Consider the following 12,818-nt stretch of genomic DNA (forward strand, 5'->3'; position numbering starts at 1 on the left):
GAGAAATCCTGCCGCTGTTGGAGGCATGGTTGATTTCTTCAACATGTGCAGAGCCAAGCAGGCAGGGTAGTAAACGGTCATTCTTGGCACATAACCTGTGACTAGATCCTAGCTCCACGCACTGAGTGCACTGATGGGAAGAAAGCCGTTCTTCCCTGCAAAGCTACTTGAAACTTGGGGAGAAGGTGGGTGCACACGCTTGGGACCTCAGGTGGAAGGTATTGTGATCGGAGATTTTTTTTTGCCAGAGGAGACCATTAAATGCTAAACCTCTCATCTCATAGCCTCTGCTTTACAGCAGCTGGACAAAGAGGACAGAAATATTAGCCCCACCGCTTCCTCTCCGCAAGATGGTTGTGTAGGTCAATTCTGTAGGTCTTTGCTAGAGGTGGCCTGGTGGCCCCAGCTGGCCCAGATCAACCCCAAACACCAACATCACTGTCCCTGCTAGTTATGGTGCGCTCATTATGGACCAGACCGGAGAGGACTTTACTTGATCCACATAACACTCTGAATGTGGCAGTAAGGAAACATGGGCTCCTGGCAAATAAATAATTAGCCCAGGCGACGTGGTGAGGGGTGAAGAGGGGCTTTCACTAGGTTTGACTAGCTGCACTCATAGCCACCATGCTTCTGCGCATCTGCAGATGGAATATGCCTACCAACCTGGGAGCCGCCAGGGTTGCCAAGGGACAATAGTTGTAGTCGAAGGCAGAAGTTCATGCAAACCCTTCACCCCTGTGATGATGCCCCCTATAAGCCTCTTCCCCGCATCCAGACTCAAGGGTGAGGCTTCCCACCCTGTTGGATATCTCTGGTGCCTATCGAGATGTTGGGCTCTGGCCAGTGTTGCATCAATGTTTGTACTTGAATAAGATCTATTTCCAGAGCTCTGGGAGAAGTGCCTTACTCCGTCAGCAGGGGTAAGTCTATTTCTTCTGGCAGCTGACTTTACTGTTACATTTGGTGATGCCTGGATTAGCTAAAATGCTTATCAGAATTGTGCTCAAGGCTGGGGGTGGGAAAGGGAGGGGGGCAGGAAAGCGCAAAGAAGAGTATTAGGCAAATAATGAAACAAACAAAAATGTATCCAAAAGAAACTCTAGGTGGGGGATGTGACCCTGAAAGAAAGCCACACCTTGGCTTTCCATCAGCTTGGAAGCCCTGTACCCAGCACACCCTGGGGGAGAGGCAGACATGGCCTCACCCTTCAGTCCTTCCTCTCTTCCCACTGCCTCCTTCCATCATCCGGGGACTGATAACAAATCATGCTCGGGATGGGCATGTGCCTCAAGCAGATATTTTCCCAGCAAGCGCCTGTTTGTTTTATCTTCTAGAATGGAGCACATCGTGGGAACAAACACTAGATTTCAGGTTCCCTCCAAGCTCACTCTCCTCCTTTCCTTTTGTCCGTGAAAGTATTTCAATCTACAGTGGAACTGGAGGATAGGAAATGGAGAATCTCATGCACATGCCCTCAGAAGAACGGCATGTAAGAACGGAGAGGCTGATGGCCCATCAATGTCTGATTTACGGAATATAGAAACTTATCTCCTGACCACGCACATCTGCCAAGAATCCCTCTCCATCCTCAAACCAATGAAATTACTGCTTGGACTCTGGCTGAACCCTCACATGCCCCCTTGCACTGCGGTCCATCATTATAACACGCCCCAAACCCTCAATAGACTCACTTTTTTCTTGCTCTGGCATGCATTTCCCAAATTACAATTCCTCTGCTATTCCCAAATAAACTCAATTTGAGTTTGGTAATTTCAGCTTACCTCAGTTTACATCCTTATTTAGGTTGACACCTATATAGGGACATCTGCACAATGCTCGAAAACTGGGAACCCCGTTTGCCAGGGCAGTCGGTGTCTGAGTTGCACCCTGTGTTATTTTTCAGGAAAAGTGGGCACTCTCTAGCATGGTGTTATGAACTGCGTGTTTATGTCCTCCCTGCCCCCGCCCCAATTCATGTGTCATAACCCTAATCCCCAGATGATGGTATCTGGAAATGCGGCTTAGGGGAGAGACTTAGGTCACAAGGTTAAAGACCTCACAGTGGGATTAGTGCCTTATAACAAGAGAAGGATGGGGCTTGCATCCTCTCTCACTGCTCTCCATGTGAGGACAGAGCAAGAACACAGTCATCCGGAAACCAGGAACAGGGTCCTCATTAGAACCCGACTGAGCTGGCATCTTGACCTTCGACTTCCCAGCCTCCAGACCCGTAAGGAAAACATTTCTGTTGTTTAAGTCACCCAGTTTATGGTGATTTGTTCTAGCAGCCCAAACTGACAGAGACACAGGATTATGAGAAGCACTGATGAATGTGGGTTCCCTCCCGTCCCCCGGAACCAAGTCTGGGTAATATGTGGACTTGTTCTACAGAGAGGCAACTGCCCTGTGGCTCCTCCCCAACAGCCAGGCAGATCCCGGGTTGGGTCTCCCTATGTGTAACCTTTTAGAAAAGAAAAAGAAAGCTTTGGCTAGAAAAGGCACCTAGAGCTTGACATAGTGGGGCAGCAGGCTGACGTTCGGTACATATTTGTCACATGAATACAGATACAAATGTGGTGTGGGCCTCCCTTTAGCGTTAAGTGAGAATTCAATGAAAAGTAAATGAAGCGATTTCACCCCAGCATCGGGTTCTGTTGGGATGCTACAAGGGGAGGCAAAAGACCGAGAGTAATGGTTGAAATCTTAGATTTTTAAAAGCAGCCTCGACAACCCCTTAAGTACCAGATTTCAAGGGGGAGGAAGAGAGGAGGAGTGTAAGACAGTGGTTAAGGTGAGGGTTCTGGAGTTAGATCACCTGGGCTCAAATCCTGGATTTTTCCACTTTCTGTGTCACCTTGGGTAACTTACCTAACTTCCTCTATTTTAGTTTTCTCATCTGTAAAATGGGGATAATAACATGACCTGCTGCATGAAGACTGATGTGAGGATTAAATAAGAGAATGCATTTAAATTGGAGCATAACGAGCATTCAGTAAATGTTAGTTCTTGCTACTTTTAAAAGAACAGTAGATCGCAAAGATGTGACCTGCATTTTCCATACCCTGGGATGGGTCCTCATAGGAGGCAGTAGATGACAAACTCTGTGTCAAGAGAACTAGTTAGTGAGCAAGGCTGGTTTTTATTTGTAGGTAACTGAGGCAATCCCTCCAAGGTACAAAAGAGCATCCAGAAACAAAAATGAGACATAGCTGCCTTGTGGCCTTGTCTCCTCTGACCATTTGGATTCATTCATGCTTCAGGTCTTTATAATTCAAAAGAAAACCAATGCCACGTTAGTAATTTTAGCAATAACGGCAACAATAAAAAGCACCACACACACAAAGGAGATGCAGGCAAGGTGGGATCAGGGTCAAGCCACAGCAGGGAGCCAAACGCATCATAAAACCACTATAAAATCCACCAAGAAACTTACCTCTCCCTAAATCAGAAAGGATTTTGATGACCGAGCAATCAAAGCCCAAATCAATGAATGCAGAAGCAGTATGGACATCTTCACCTCACATACACTCTGACACACACATACACACTCCTTTTCAATGACTCCTCCCCCACCCAGACACTCTCAAAACTTTCCAACATTGGGTCATCAGCCAAAGCATGTTTGGTTTTCTCAAACTGCAAACATGAAACGGGGAGAGGGACCAAAAGGAAACTTAGCCAGAGCAAAGGGATCAATGAGTTGGGTTGAAACCATGCTTTGCAGGACACAGAGAAAAATCTAACCTAGAAATCTTTTTCTGACCCAGAGTGAAGCGGATGATTTTGCTTTGAGATGAGTCCTTGGATGATGCACTGCATGACGGGAAAGAAAAAAAGTGGAAGAGATGAGTGAGGGGAGAGAAGATACGTTAGACACACACATGACTAACAGGAGTCTATGATAACGGGGAGGCGCCTGGCTTGGTTGGTTCTAACAGAAGGACTAAAACCTGGTGTTCGGGGCTTGCGCCAGCATTTCACACTGATAATCAAGGATCTAAACCATTACCTTTGGGACTCTGGTTACCAAAGACAAAATGTGGGATAGAAATACAATGGAACTAAGCCAGTGATGCCATTTTACTATTCTTAAATTTACAGCCAGAGTGTAAGCATGGTATATTAGATCCCTAGAACCTGAGAATAAGATTGTCCTTCAGAAGTAAAATTAGAAAGGATCAGTATATAATGTGGGAAACCAGTCATCTGCCGAAGTAACCCAATCTGGGCCAGATAAAGAATGAGGGAGGACATACAGCAACGCCAAAGGCCAATCCATGTCACCACAGTACAGAGTCAGGAGGCCATGATGGTAGGAATCACTCTGGAATAAACGGATCTAAAAACCTGGCTTAAGTAAGTTTGACTCTTCTCTAGGTAAAGCACCTGTTTTTTCTTACTGGGAGATGGGTGTCCTGACTGGAACATCTGGTTCTCTTAAGAAAACACACGCCTACCATGGAAATGGGTGCCTCGAGCTAGCATAGCTGAGTGACACAAGCCTGGTATTACTCAACGCATGTTCCTTGGAATCCTATATGCAGTGAGAAGCCCTACGAAGTAAGTTCTGCGGCTCAGTTTGAGGAATGCTTTCTACGGCCTCTTCTGAAGACTCACAGCACATACGTGTTCTTCTCTCAGGCTCCCTCATCTCAATAAATAGCACCATTTACCACTGCTCACGCCAGGAATCTAGGCTTTATCTGTGATGCTCTCCCTCACTCCAGCCAGTCGATCTACTCACAGTCCTGTTGGCTCAACCTGGTGAAGTGGTCCATCAACAAATCTGCTCCAGCCCTTGGCCCAAGCCACAGTCATCTGGAGGACCACAAAAGCCTCTTACCTGGGGTCCTTCCTTCCATCTCTACACCTTCATAGTCTTATTATCCAGAAGGGGGCTAAGAAGATTTTTTTTTGAAACCATAAATCAAGTCTCTCTCCTGCTCAAGACACCCCAGCAGCTTCCTGTTACCTATAAAATGAAATGCAAACTCTTCACCCAGTTTAGCTAGCACACTGTGACTGGACCCCAGGGCCACGGCACTAGGCAACTCCAGGGACCACCAGTCATACTGTCTTCCAGGTAGACAGAGGCTTTGCTTACAGGTACCTTACCATTTTCCAACTCCCCTCACCCACTGAACTCCAGCCACACCAGCCTTCTTTTTGGTCCTCCAACCTGCCAAGCTTACTCTAATACCACAGGGCCTTTGCACCAGCTGCAACCTCTGGCTGATCTATTCTACACCTAAACTTTGCGTGGCTTGCTCCAGGTCATTCCTATCTCCGCTCTGGTGTCACGTCCCCAGAGAGAATTTCCTATCAGTCCAACCTAAGTTATCAACCTAATCCTTCTGAATCCCATCATCTTACTATAATACCAGTATGTGATAGTTCTCTTCCCTATTTGCCGGCCTCCTCCAGGAAAATACAAAGAGTGGGCACACTGGTGGTCTCATTCATCCATGAACTCCAAGTGCCTAGAACAGTGTCTGGCACATGGAAGGCATTCAAACACTAACTAAATAAATGAATGCATTTTTGGCAGATTCAAGGACCCGAGTAGACCTGTAATAACAGTTCTAACAACTCAACCCAGATTATTTACCAACTTTTCCCCCTGTGGAACTCTTCCCCTACAAGTTACCATCCAGGGAATAAGCACTCTGTAGACAGTGTGGGAAATGATATCCTGGTCATTCAATCACCTAGGGCCATCAGGGGCCTCGGATCAGAGAATGGCTCGCACGCAGGTGCTTCTTCAGGTCAGGGTGCAGAGGCTCGCTGCCCGGCTGTCTGTTCCTCATTACTAGTCCAGGCATTTCTGCTAGCCTACAAATTTCCATAATGTCAATTGGATATAATGAGATAATTAATTAGGGCATCTGGTTTACAGCACACCCATCACTGCTGGTTTTAACACCATCACAAATGGGAAGTAGCACTTCTCAGGGGAAGGAAGAAGCTGTAACCATCTATAAGGCACCTGTTTTGTCTGGACTGTTTTGTGCTTTGTCCAATTACAATGGGCTTCTGAGGGTACGAACGTGTGCGAGAAGCCCTGTGATTATTAACACTGGTGCTTTGGGGGACTGGAAAGGAAAAGCCATTACTCTTTAGCACATATTAAGTGAAATCAAGCAATCAATCTAATTAGTGACGTTTAGATGATTTGGTAACTAAAGGTTTACAGCTTCAAGCAACAATTATTGTGGACTTTTCTTTAGAATTTTACTACGAGTCAAACGCTTTCTAGCTCCTGATCCCCTCCCTTTCCCTCCACCCATTAAAATGAATGTTCTACAAGGCGATCTTCTGCAGAGTCGTTGAGGGATGCAACTATTCCCATTATAACACAGTAGATGGTAACTACCCTGGCGCTCTGCGTGCTTATCATTCCACACCGAGAGCCCCACTGGCAGGCATCAGCCCCTCTGCGAGTGTCAGCAACAGTGAAGCCCTAATCCCACAAAACGGAGGACCACGGCTGAGGCCCCTATCAACTCTCCAAGGCTAACAAAACCCAGTCCCCGGTCCTCTCATGGAAGGTGGCTGCTCCCTTCCTTGCTAAGCATTTCCCGTCTTCTGCGCTCCTGATATTCCTCTTCTGGTGAAGCAGAGGCATCCACGGCAGAACTTTCACCTCCACTAAGTAGAATGACTCAACACATAGAACACCGAACGCCCAGCTTATAGGCAAAACACGGCAAAACCAGGCTGGAGTCTATTTTCGGGGCTGTTTAGTGCATCATAGGCCGGCATCAAGGCAAGAGTAGTTAGGCAGCTCTGGCTGCCGGCCATTCTGACCTGTAAGAGCACACATCTCCACCAGGCAGGCACTGGAGGCAGCCCCGCTGCATCCATTTCAAGGCCATGCTAACCCCCCCCCCCCCCACTACCAGTAGCCCTCAGCACTGCAGAGGCCCAAACCAGAACACACTGGGCCTCGGCTACGGCTGGGCCCGGCGTGGAGGATGCCCCGTGAACCACGGAATTACCAGTCGGCGAGGCGCCCCCACCTGGACTGCATCTCAGCTTGGGCTTTTGACTGCTGATGTGGCACCGGCTGCAGAGGCTGGCCCGGGGCTTGGGGGGCGGCGGGCACCTGCTGCTGAGGAGCGCCAGCCTGGCACTGGGAGGGGGCCGCGGCCGCCTGGGCCCCGGCGGGCGGCGGCGGCGGCGGCGCGGACAGGTGCTGCCTCTGGGGCTGCTGCTGTTGCTGCTTGTAGCGGGAGAGGCTGAAGAAGAGGCCCAGGATGGCCTTGAGGTTGCCGTTCCGGATTTCTGCAAGACAGTGAGGAGATTCTTTTAGACAAGGGGCCCCAGCTCGGGGGCCCATTCTTGCTCGCGAGCTTCATCTCTCTAGGACCGGACGCGGTTCCTGAACACCTCCCTGCGACCACAGTCAGTGGACGGCGGGGCGTCGGCCACAGAGAAATTCGCGGCTTCTCCGCCACCGGGGTTAGAGCGGATACATGAGGCAAGCTGCAGCCGGATGTCTGGCGAGTGCCGGGAGGAAACTCTCAGCAAGGGCGCAACCAAAAAAAGTCAGACTCCCGAGCAAGACCGTGCTTGTTCTCAGGCGAAGCAAGCAATCCGGGACAGAGGTGCACTCCGGCGCCGGGCGGCGGAGGGGGAGCCTCACCGGTCTCCACTTGGCAGCGGAGTCCACGCTCTGTGCCTCCAGCCGCTTTGTGCATATGCCAAGGGGCTCCTACCCAACTCCGAAATCCTCACTTTGCTCTGCCCAACCATCCTTCCCTCAAACACGTGGCTCTGTGTCTCCCTTGTCTACTAAATCACTCATTTGGGATGGGTGTGGGGATCGGCTATAGGACTTGCTTTCAAAAGAACTCACACAAAAATTCTGTATTAAGAACAAAAAATGAGAACAGAGTGGGGGGTAAGAAAATTTTTATTCCCCAAACAGAATTTTTTAGGTGTTAAAATGCATTTGCCTCAAGGCATGCATAAAAAGCTGCCGAGAAGGAATAAAATATTTATTCACAGGCAGAGGCTATGGATCGAGGGTGTTGCTCCTTGGGGAATCCTTCCTTTTATGTTCTTTTAACACCAGATTCGAAGGCCGGGGCCTGAACCGATCCTGAGGGTGAAGGAATAGGGCCACCCAGCCTGAGGGACAGGAAGAAGGAATCTTGGGGGCTCCCTCTGCTTTGCTTCCACCTGAAGCTGAATTTCCTTCTCTCAACTGGCTACGGGGTCAGAAGGAGTGGGATGGAGGAAGGGGAGCATCTCCTGTGTGGGAAATGCACACGTCCTGGTTAGCCCCAGGTCGGGAAGAGACTTCGGATATAGGAGCAAGAGTTTCCTGCAGGACCCATTACCGGGCAGAGGGTATGCATGAGGTCCTTTCAGAAACAAGCCCCATTCCCTGCATGCCTGCCGGTGTCCTGGGCGTGATCTGACTAGGCCAGCCTGAATGACTGCCAGGCCCTGAAGAAATGGAGATCACAACTGACAACACAAATGTGGGTTCCAGTCTGTACTCCAGCACATGCTTTCTCTGCAACTCTGGGTAAGTCACTTGATCTCTCTGGGCCTCACTGGCAATACTGACACAGCTTCCCCATCATACAACGTTATCCTGCAGATCCAGTAAGAGCCTATCTGTGAAAGCACACCGTGAACAGTGAAGGCCTTCCCTGCTCTTCGTTACAAATAACCATAGCCCCCAGACTCCCGTATGAGATTCCCATAAGGTCCAGGTTCGTGCCTTAGAAATGGTTTTTACTGCAATCATCTTATGACTTATCATGCAAACCATGATGCTTCTGAGAGTGAAAGGGGTGAGCTTTTAATTAAGCCAGGTGGTCAGGTGTGAGCTAGGACTGGCCCAGACAAAGGATGCTTATTAACCATCTTGGGCAATATGGAGAGCAGAGAAAGCCTCAAAGTGCTGGCTGAGGCCCCCAGTTTCTGGAGGTAGTAGGTCAGCTTTAACCCTTCAGCTCTCCTTCCTTCTCCAGCCTACGGAAACCAAAAAAGCAGCACACACACCCCTGTGGCTTGTTCTGTGTCTGCTTCTAAATGTTCTTACAAGCACATCAGGGTCACAGAATGGGAGGTTTGGATGGGAGGAGTCAGGTGCATGAAGTGACATGCCCGTAGTCACCCAGTTGGGCACTGGTGGGAGTTGGGGACAGAATCAAAAGCTGGCATGCAGGTTTGCACTTGTTAAGGAACTTGGGAAACCATTTCCCCCTCAAAATTGAAGTCACGGGAGGGAGAAAGTAGGGCTAATCATGGGGATTGGCGAAATCTATGTAAGATTTATTTTTAGTGCCTTTGATAGTTTTCAGGTTATACTGTTTATAAGAACAAGGACTACTACTAATTAGTATGTATCAGGTTAAGATCTTGATGAGCATGATCTCATTCAATCTCTACAACCTGGGAAGTGAGTATTAAGGTCCCTTTTTCAAAGAAAAACAGCAGCCCAGGACAGTTTTATGACCTCTCCAAGGGAATACATGACAGAGCTGGGATTTGGGATTTGAATCTAGGTTTTTCCATCTCAAAGCCCGGTCTCCCCACACTGTATAACTTGGTTTTACTTGTCTACCCATCACGTGTGGTAAATTTAAAAGCACAACCAGATGATGTTTTATTTATTAAGCTAGCTGGTGGGCATATAAGTAGTCTTTATTCTTCTGTAAGTATTCTATGATTATGGAATGTTTGGCACATTCCATAATACATTTTCTGGAACCACGTAAGAACAACAAAAAAGGGAGGAACTAAAAATTCAGCACACCCAGGGGTGGATGGGTTGTCCCCTGCAAGAGGCAGGCATGTCCACATCAGCACCTCCTGGCAGGCCAGCCCAAGTCAGGGCAAACAGAGACAGCTTTGTCCTATTCTCTACCCACCATGGTTGGTGAGTCCCTTACTGTTCATAACTCAGCACCAGTCCCTAAAACATCTTTTTCTCTGTCAAAGAGCACAGTCTTCCCACACATATACTACTTCTTAGCAGGTAGTATTTTTAGTATAAAGATCACTGACTTTTTGAGCCAGAAAGACCGGGGTTTGAATCTCGACAGTTCATCACTTATAGACTGAATTTTCAGAAGACTCAACCTCTCGGGGCCTCCATTTTCTTCTTTAAAATGGGCATATGCCAAACTGCACCTTTCCCACAGGCTTGTTATGAGAATTAAGTGAATGTTGAATGAGAAAATGAGTGCAAAGCACCCAGGACACTGCCTGATTCTACTTTCCATTTTGGTTCAGAAAATATGGCCACTCTACCTACAGTCTCCTCAGAACTCACCACAGGGCTCTGCCCTTAAAGGAAGACTAAGAAGCTGTCCATTCTCCCTGCTCCTCCCCCCGCTCATGCTGCAGTCACAGGCATCTAGAAGGATATTAATCAGGAATGATCTCATATTAGACAAAAGTCAATGGCGAGCTTCTCATTTGGGGGTTTTGTTTGTTTGTTTGAGAGAGAGAGCACGTATGCACATGCACATGCTGGGACGGGGGAAGGCAGAGGGAGAGAGAATCTCAAGCAGACTCTCCATGCCCAGCATGGAGCCTGAAACAGGGCTTGAGCTCATGACCCTAAGATCACAACCTGAGCCCAAATCAAGAGTTGGGACACTAAACCACCCAGGTGCCCCCCGTTTCTTTTTTAAACAGCTTTACCCAAGTGTAATTTGCACTCAGAAAACTAAGCGTATAATAATTTTCAGTCAATTCAGTAAATTGTAATCTTAGACTATTTCCATCACCCTAAATAGAGTCCTCATGCTCATCTGCAGTCAGTCCCCAAACCCATTCCCAGGCAATATGGAATCTGCTTTCTATTTCTACAAGGTGTGTCTCTTCTGGACATTTCCTGTAAGTGGAACCATGTAATATATAGTCTTTTGCATGTGGCTTCTTTCACGCAGCAGGTTTTTGGGGTGGCCCATGTTAGAGCATTTATCGTTAATTTCTCTGTGTTGCTGAGTAATACCCCATTGTATGGATACACCACATCTTGTGTACCCACTCCCCAGGTGGTGGACGTCTGGACTGTTTAATTTTCTTTGCAGAGCACAAAAACTGGAGAGTGGTAGATGCTCTGGTTGGGGTTGGAAGCCACACAGTTTATGCCACGGGTGGTCTACAACAGACAGGACCCAAAATAGCTAAAACTGTATTCTTTCCACATTTCCAAGAGGCATGTGTCTGTGTTCCACGAGGCCTGGTAAGCGGGCGGCACCGACAGACTAACAACAAAATCAATCGGCCCACAAGAATGTTTCCTTCATGACATTTCCCAAGGTTTGGAAAAACAGTATCATTTTATGCCCGATCAACTATCCTTACTCTTGAGTTCTAGAAAAAGAAAAAAAAAGAAAAACAAAAACAAAAAACAAAACAATGCAGACCTAGCTAGAACGGACACTACCTGCTGGTATCTACACCTGCCTGAGAACCCTGACTGCATTTCTCTGCTTGTGGCCACGCCCATGTCCCATGAACATGCTACAGAGGCCATTTTTCAATTTCCATTAGAATTCAGTATTGCCGGGACTCTTAATTCCCTCGGGTTCTGACTGATTTCTTTGCTCCCCCTGGCTGGTACGAATGTGCACAGATGCTGTATGGGATGCTGGGCATGAAGGATAGGAAAAACAGAGTTCTTTTCTTTCAGCATTACTTAAGAGAAACCTCAGGTCTGGTTTACTAAGGCATAAACACTGGAATAATCTAATACACAGAAATCTGCTTTGTAAGGAAGAAGGGACCGGGAGCCAGCTCAGACCAGACTGCAGAGTCAGAACTCCTATCCAGTTCCCTTAACCCACAGCGCTGTCCGGCTCACCCGGCGGATTCAGGACTGTGGATTCTGTGGCATTGTTCCTCCAGATGAGCCGTCTGCATAACCTACATTCAGCACAGCACTTCCCACCCCATTCCCGCAGCCCTTCTGGGTCCTGCTCATCACGCCAGTCAAAGGCTGGACCCACGGGGGAAGTGGGACAGATGAGGGGGTGGGAGAGCCTACAGGGCCCCCTCTGGAGAGTAACAGAATCAGGTCCACTCACTGCCAAACAGGTGATGTGGGTAGGAGGAAATGGAAATAATCCACCAGCTGCTTTTCTCCTAATGATCCAGAAAGACCTTCTGCTCTCTGGCTCAGAATAAAAGAGGAACAAGCTCAGCATCTAGGTTTCTGGCCAAACCAGGTCTGAGCTCATCAAGTCAGCAACCAACTTCACTCCAAAAGCATATACCCCTTCCTGGAGGCACCTGGAAGGATCTTCCTTGTCTCTGTCCCCCCCAGTCTTCAAGGTTGATGAAGAGCTGGTCTTCGCTCCTGTCATACTACCTATGTCTCCTCTTCTGTCCAGATTTCCCACTACCTTCCTTTCCTGTCTGGTGAATGCCAATTTATCCTGTCAAACCCCGCAGAAACACCGCTGCCTCTGTCAAGCCCCCTGACTGCCCCAGGCAAAGCTAGTCACTGCCTCTCTTTGTCACCACTGTGTACTTACCAGTAGCCCAGCTCTCTTATTAACGGAAACTAAAGCTAATTTTGTATGACTGATACTATGCCTGGTCTACAGGATGTGCCCAGCAAATGTTTGCTGAACTAAATAGGCTATGCCTCACCCCCCAGACCTTCACTTCTCCATTACAGGAGGATGGGCTCAGGGCCAGGTGTTCTGAAACTCCCAAGGATAAAAGCCATCCTTCCTCACGGGACAGGTTTACAGATGGTTGTGACTGGTGGAGTGTGTGTCGGGGAGGGGTCTTGAAAATCACCCAGGTTAGGGTGAGGCCCAAGCTCCCAAGACACC

General features: G+C 48.2%; 1 protein-coding gene across 8 annotated transcripts in view; it reads right to left on the reverse strand.

Annotated features, from left to right (window-relative positions):
* Window positions 1-12,818, reverse strand: part of NAV2 (neuron navigator 2) — a 393,377-nt gene that overhangs the window by 218,493 nt on the left and 162,066 nt on the right. For 7 of the 8 annotated variants that reach the window (XR_010406923.1, XM_064576736.1, XM_054512011.2 and 4 more), the window contains exons 5-6: window positions 7,023-7,287; window positions 3,748-3,816 (exon numbers count right to left, since the gene is read on the reverse strand). Coding sequence is in view for 7 of the 8 variants with exons in the window: in XM_064576736.1 (XP_064432806.1) it covers window positions 3,748-3,816; window positions 7,023-7,287 (334 nt within the window). In the remaining variant the exon portion in view is untranslated. The remainder of the gene's footprint in view (window positions 1-3,747; window positions 3,817-7,022; window positions 7,288-12,818) is intronic. The other variant, XM_045894013.3, reaches the window with a different exon arrangement.

This window comes from Mirounga angustirostris, unplaced genomic scaffold (assembly GCF_029215605.1).
Source record: "Mirounga angustirostris isolate CCGP_5_RB_7025 unplaced genomic scaffold, mMirAng1.0.hap1 SCAF_13, whole genome shotgun sequence".
Classification (NCBI taxonomy): Eukaryota; Metazoa; Chordata; class Mammalia; order Carnivora; family Phocidae; genus Mirounga; species Mirounga angustirostris.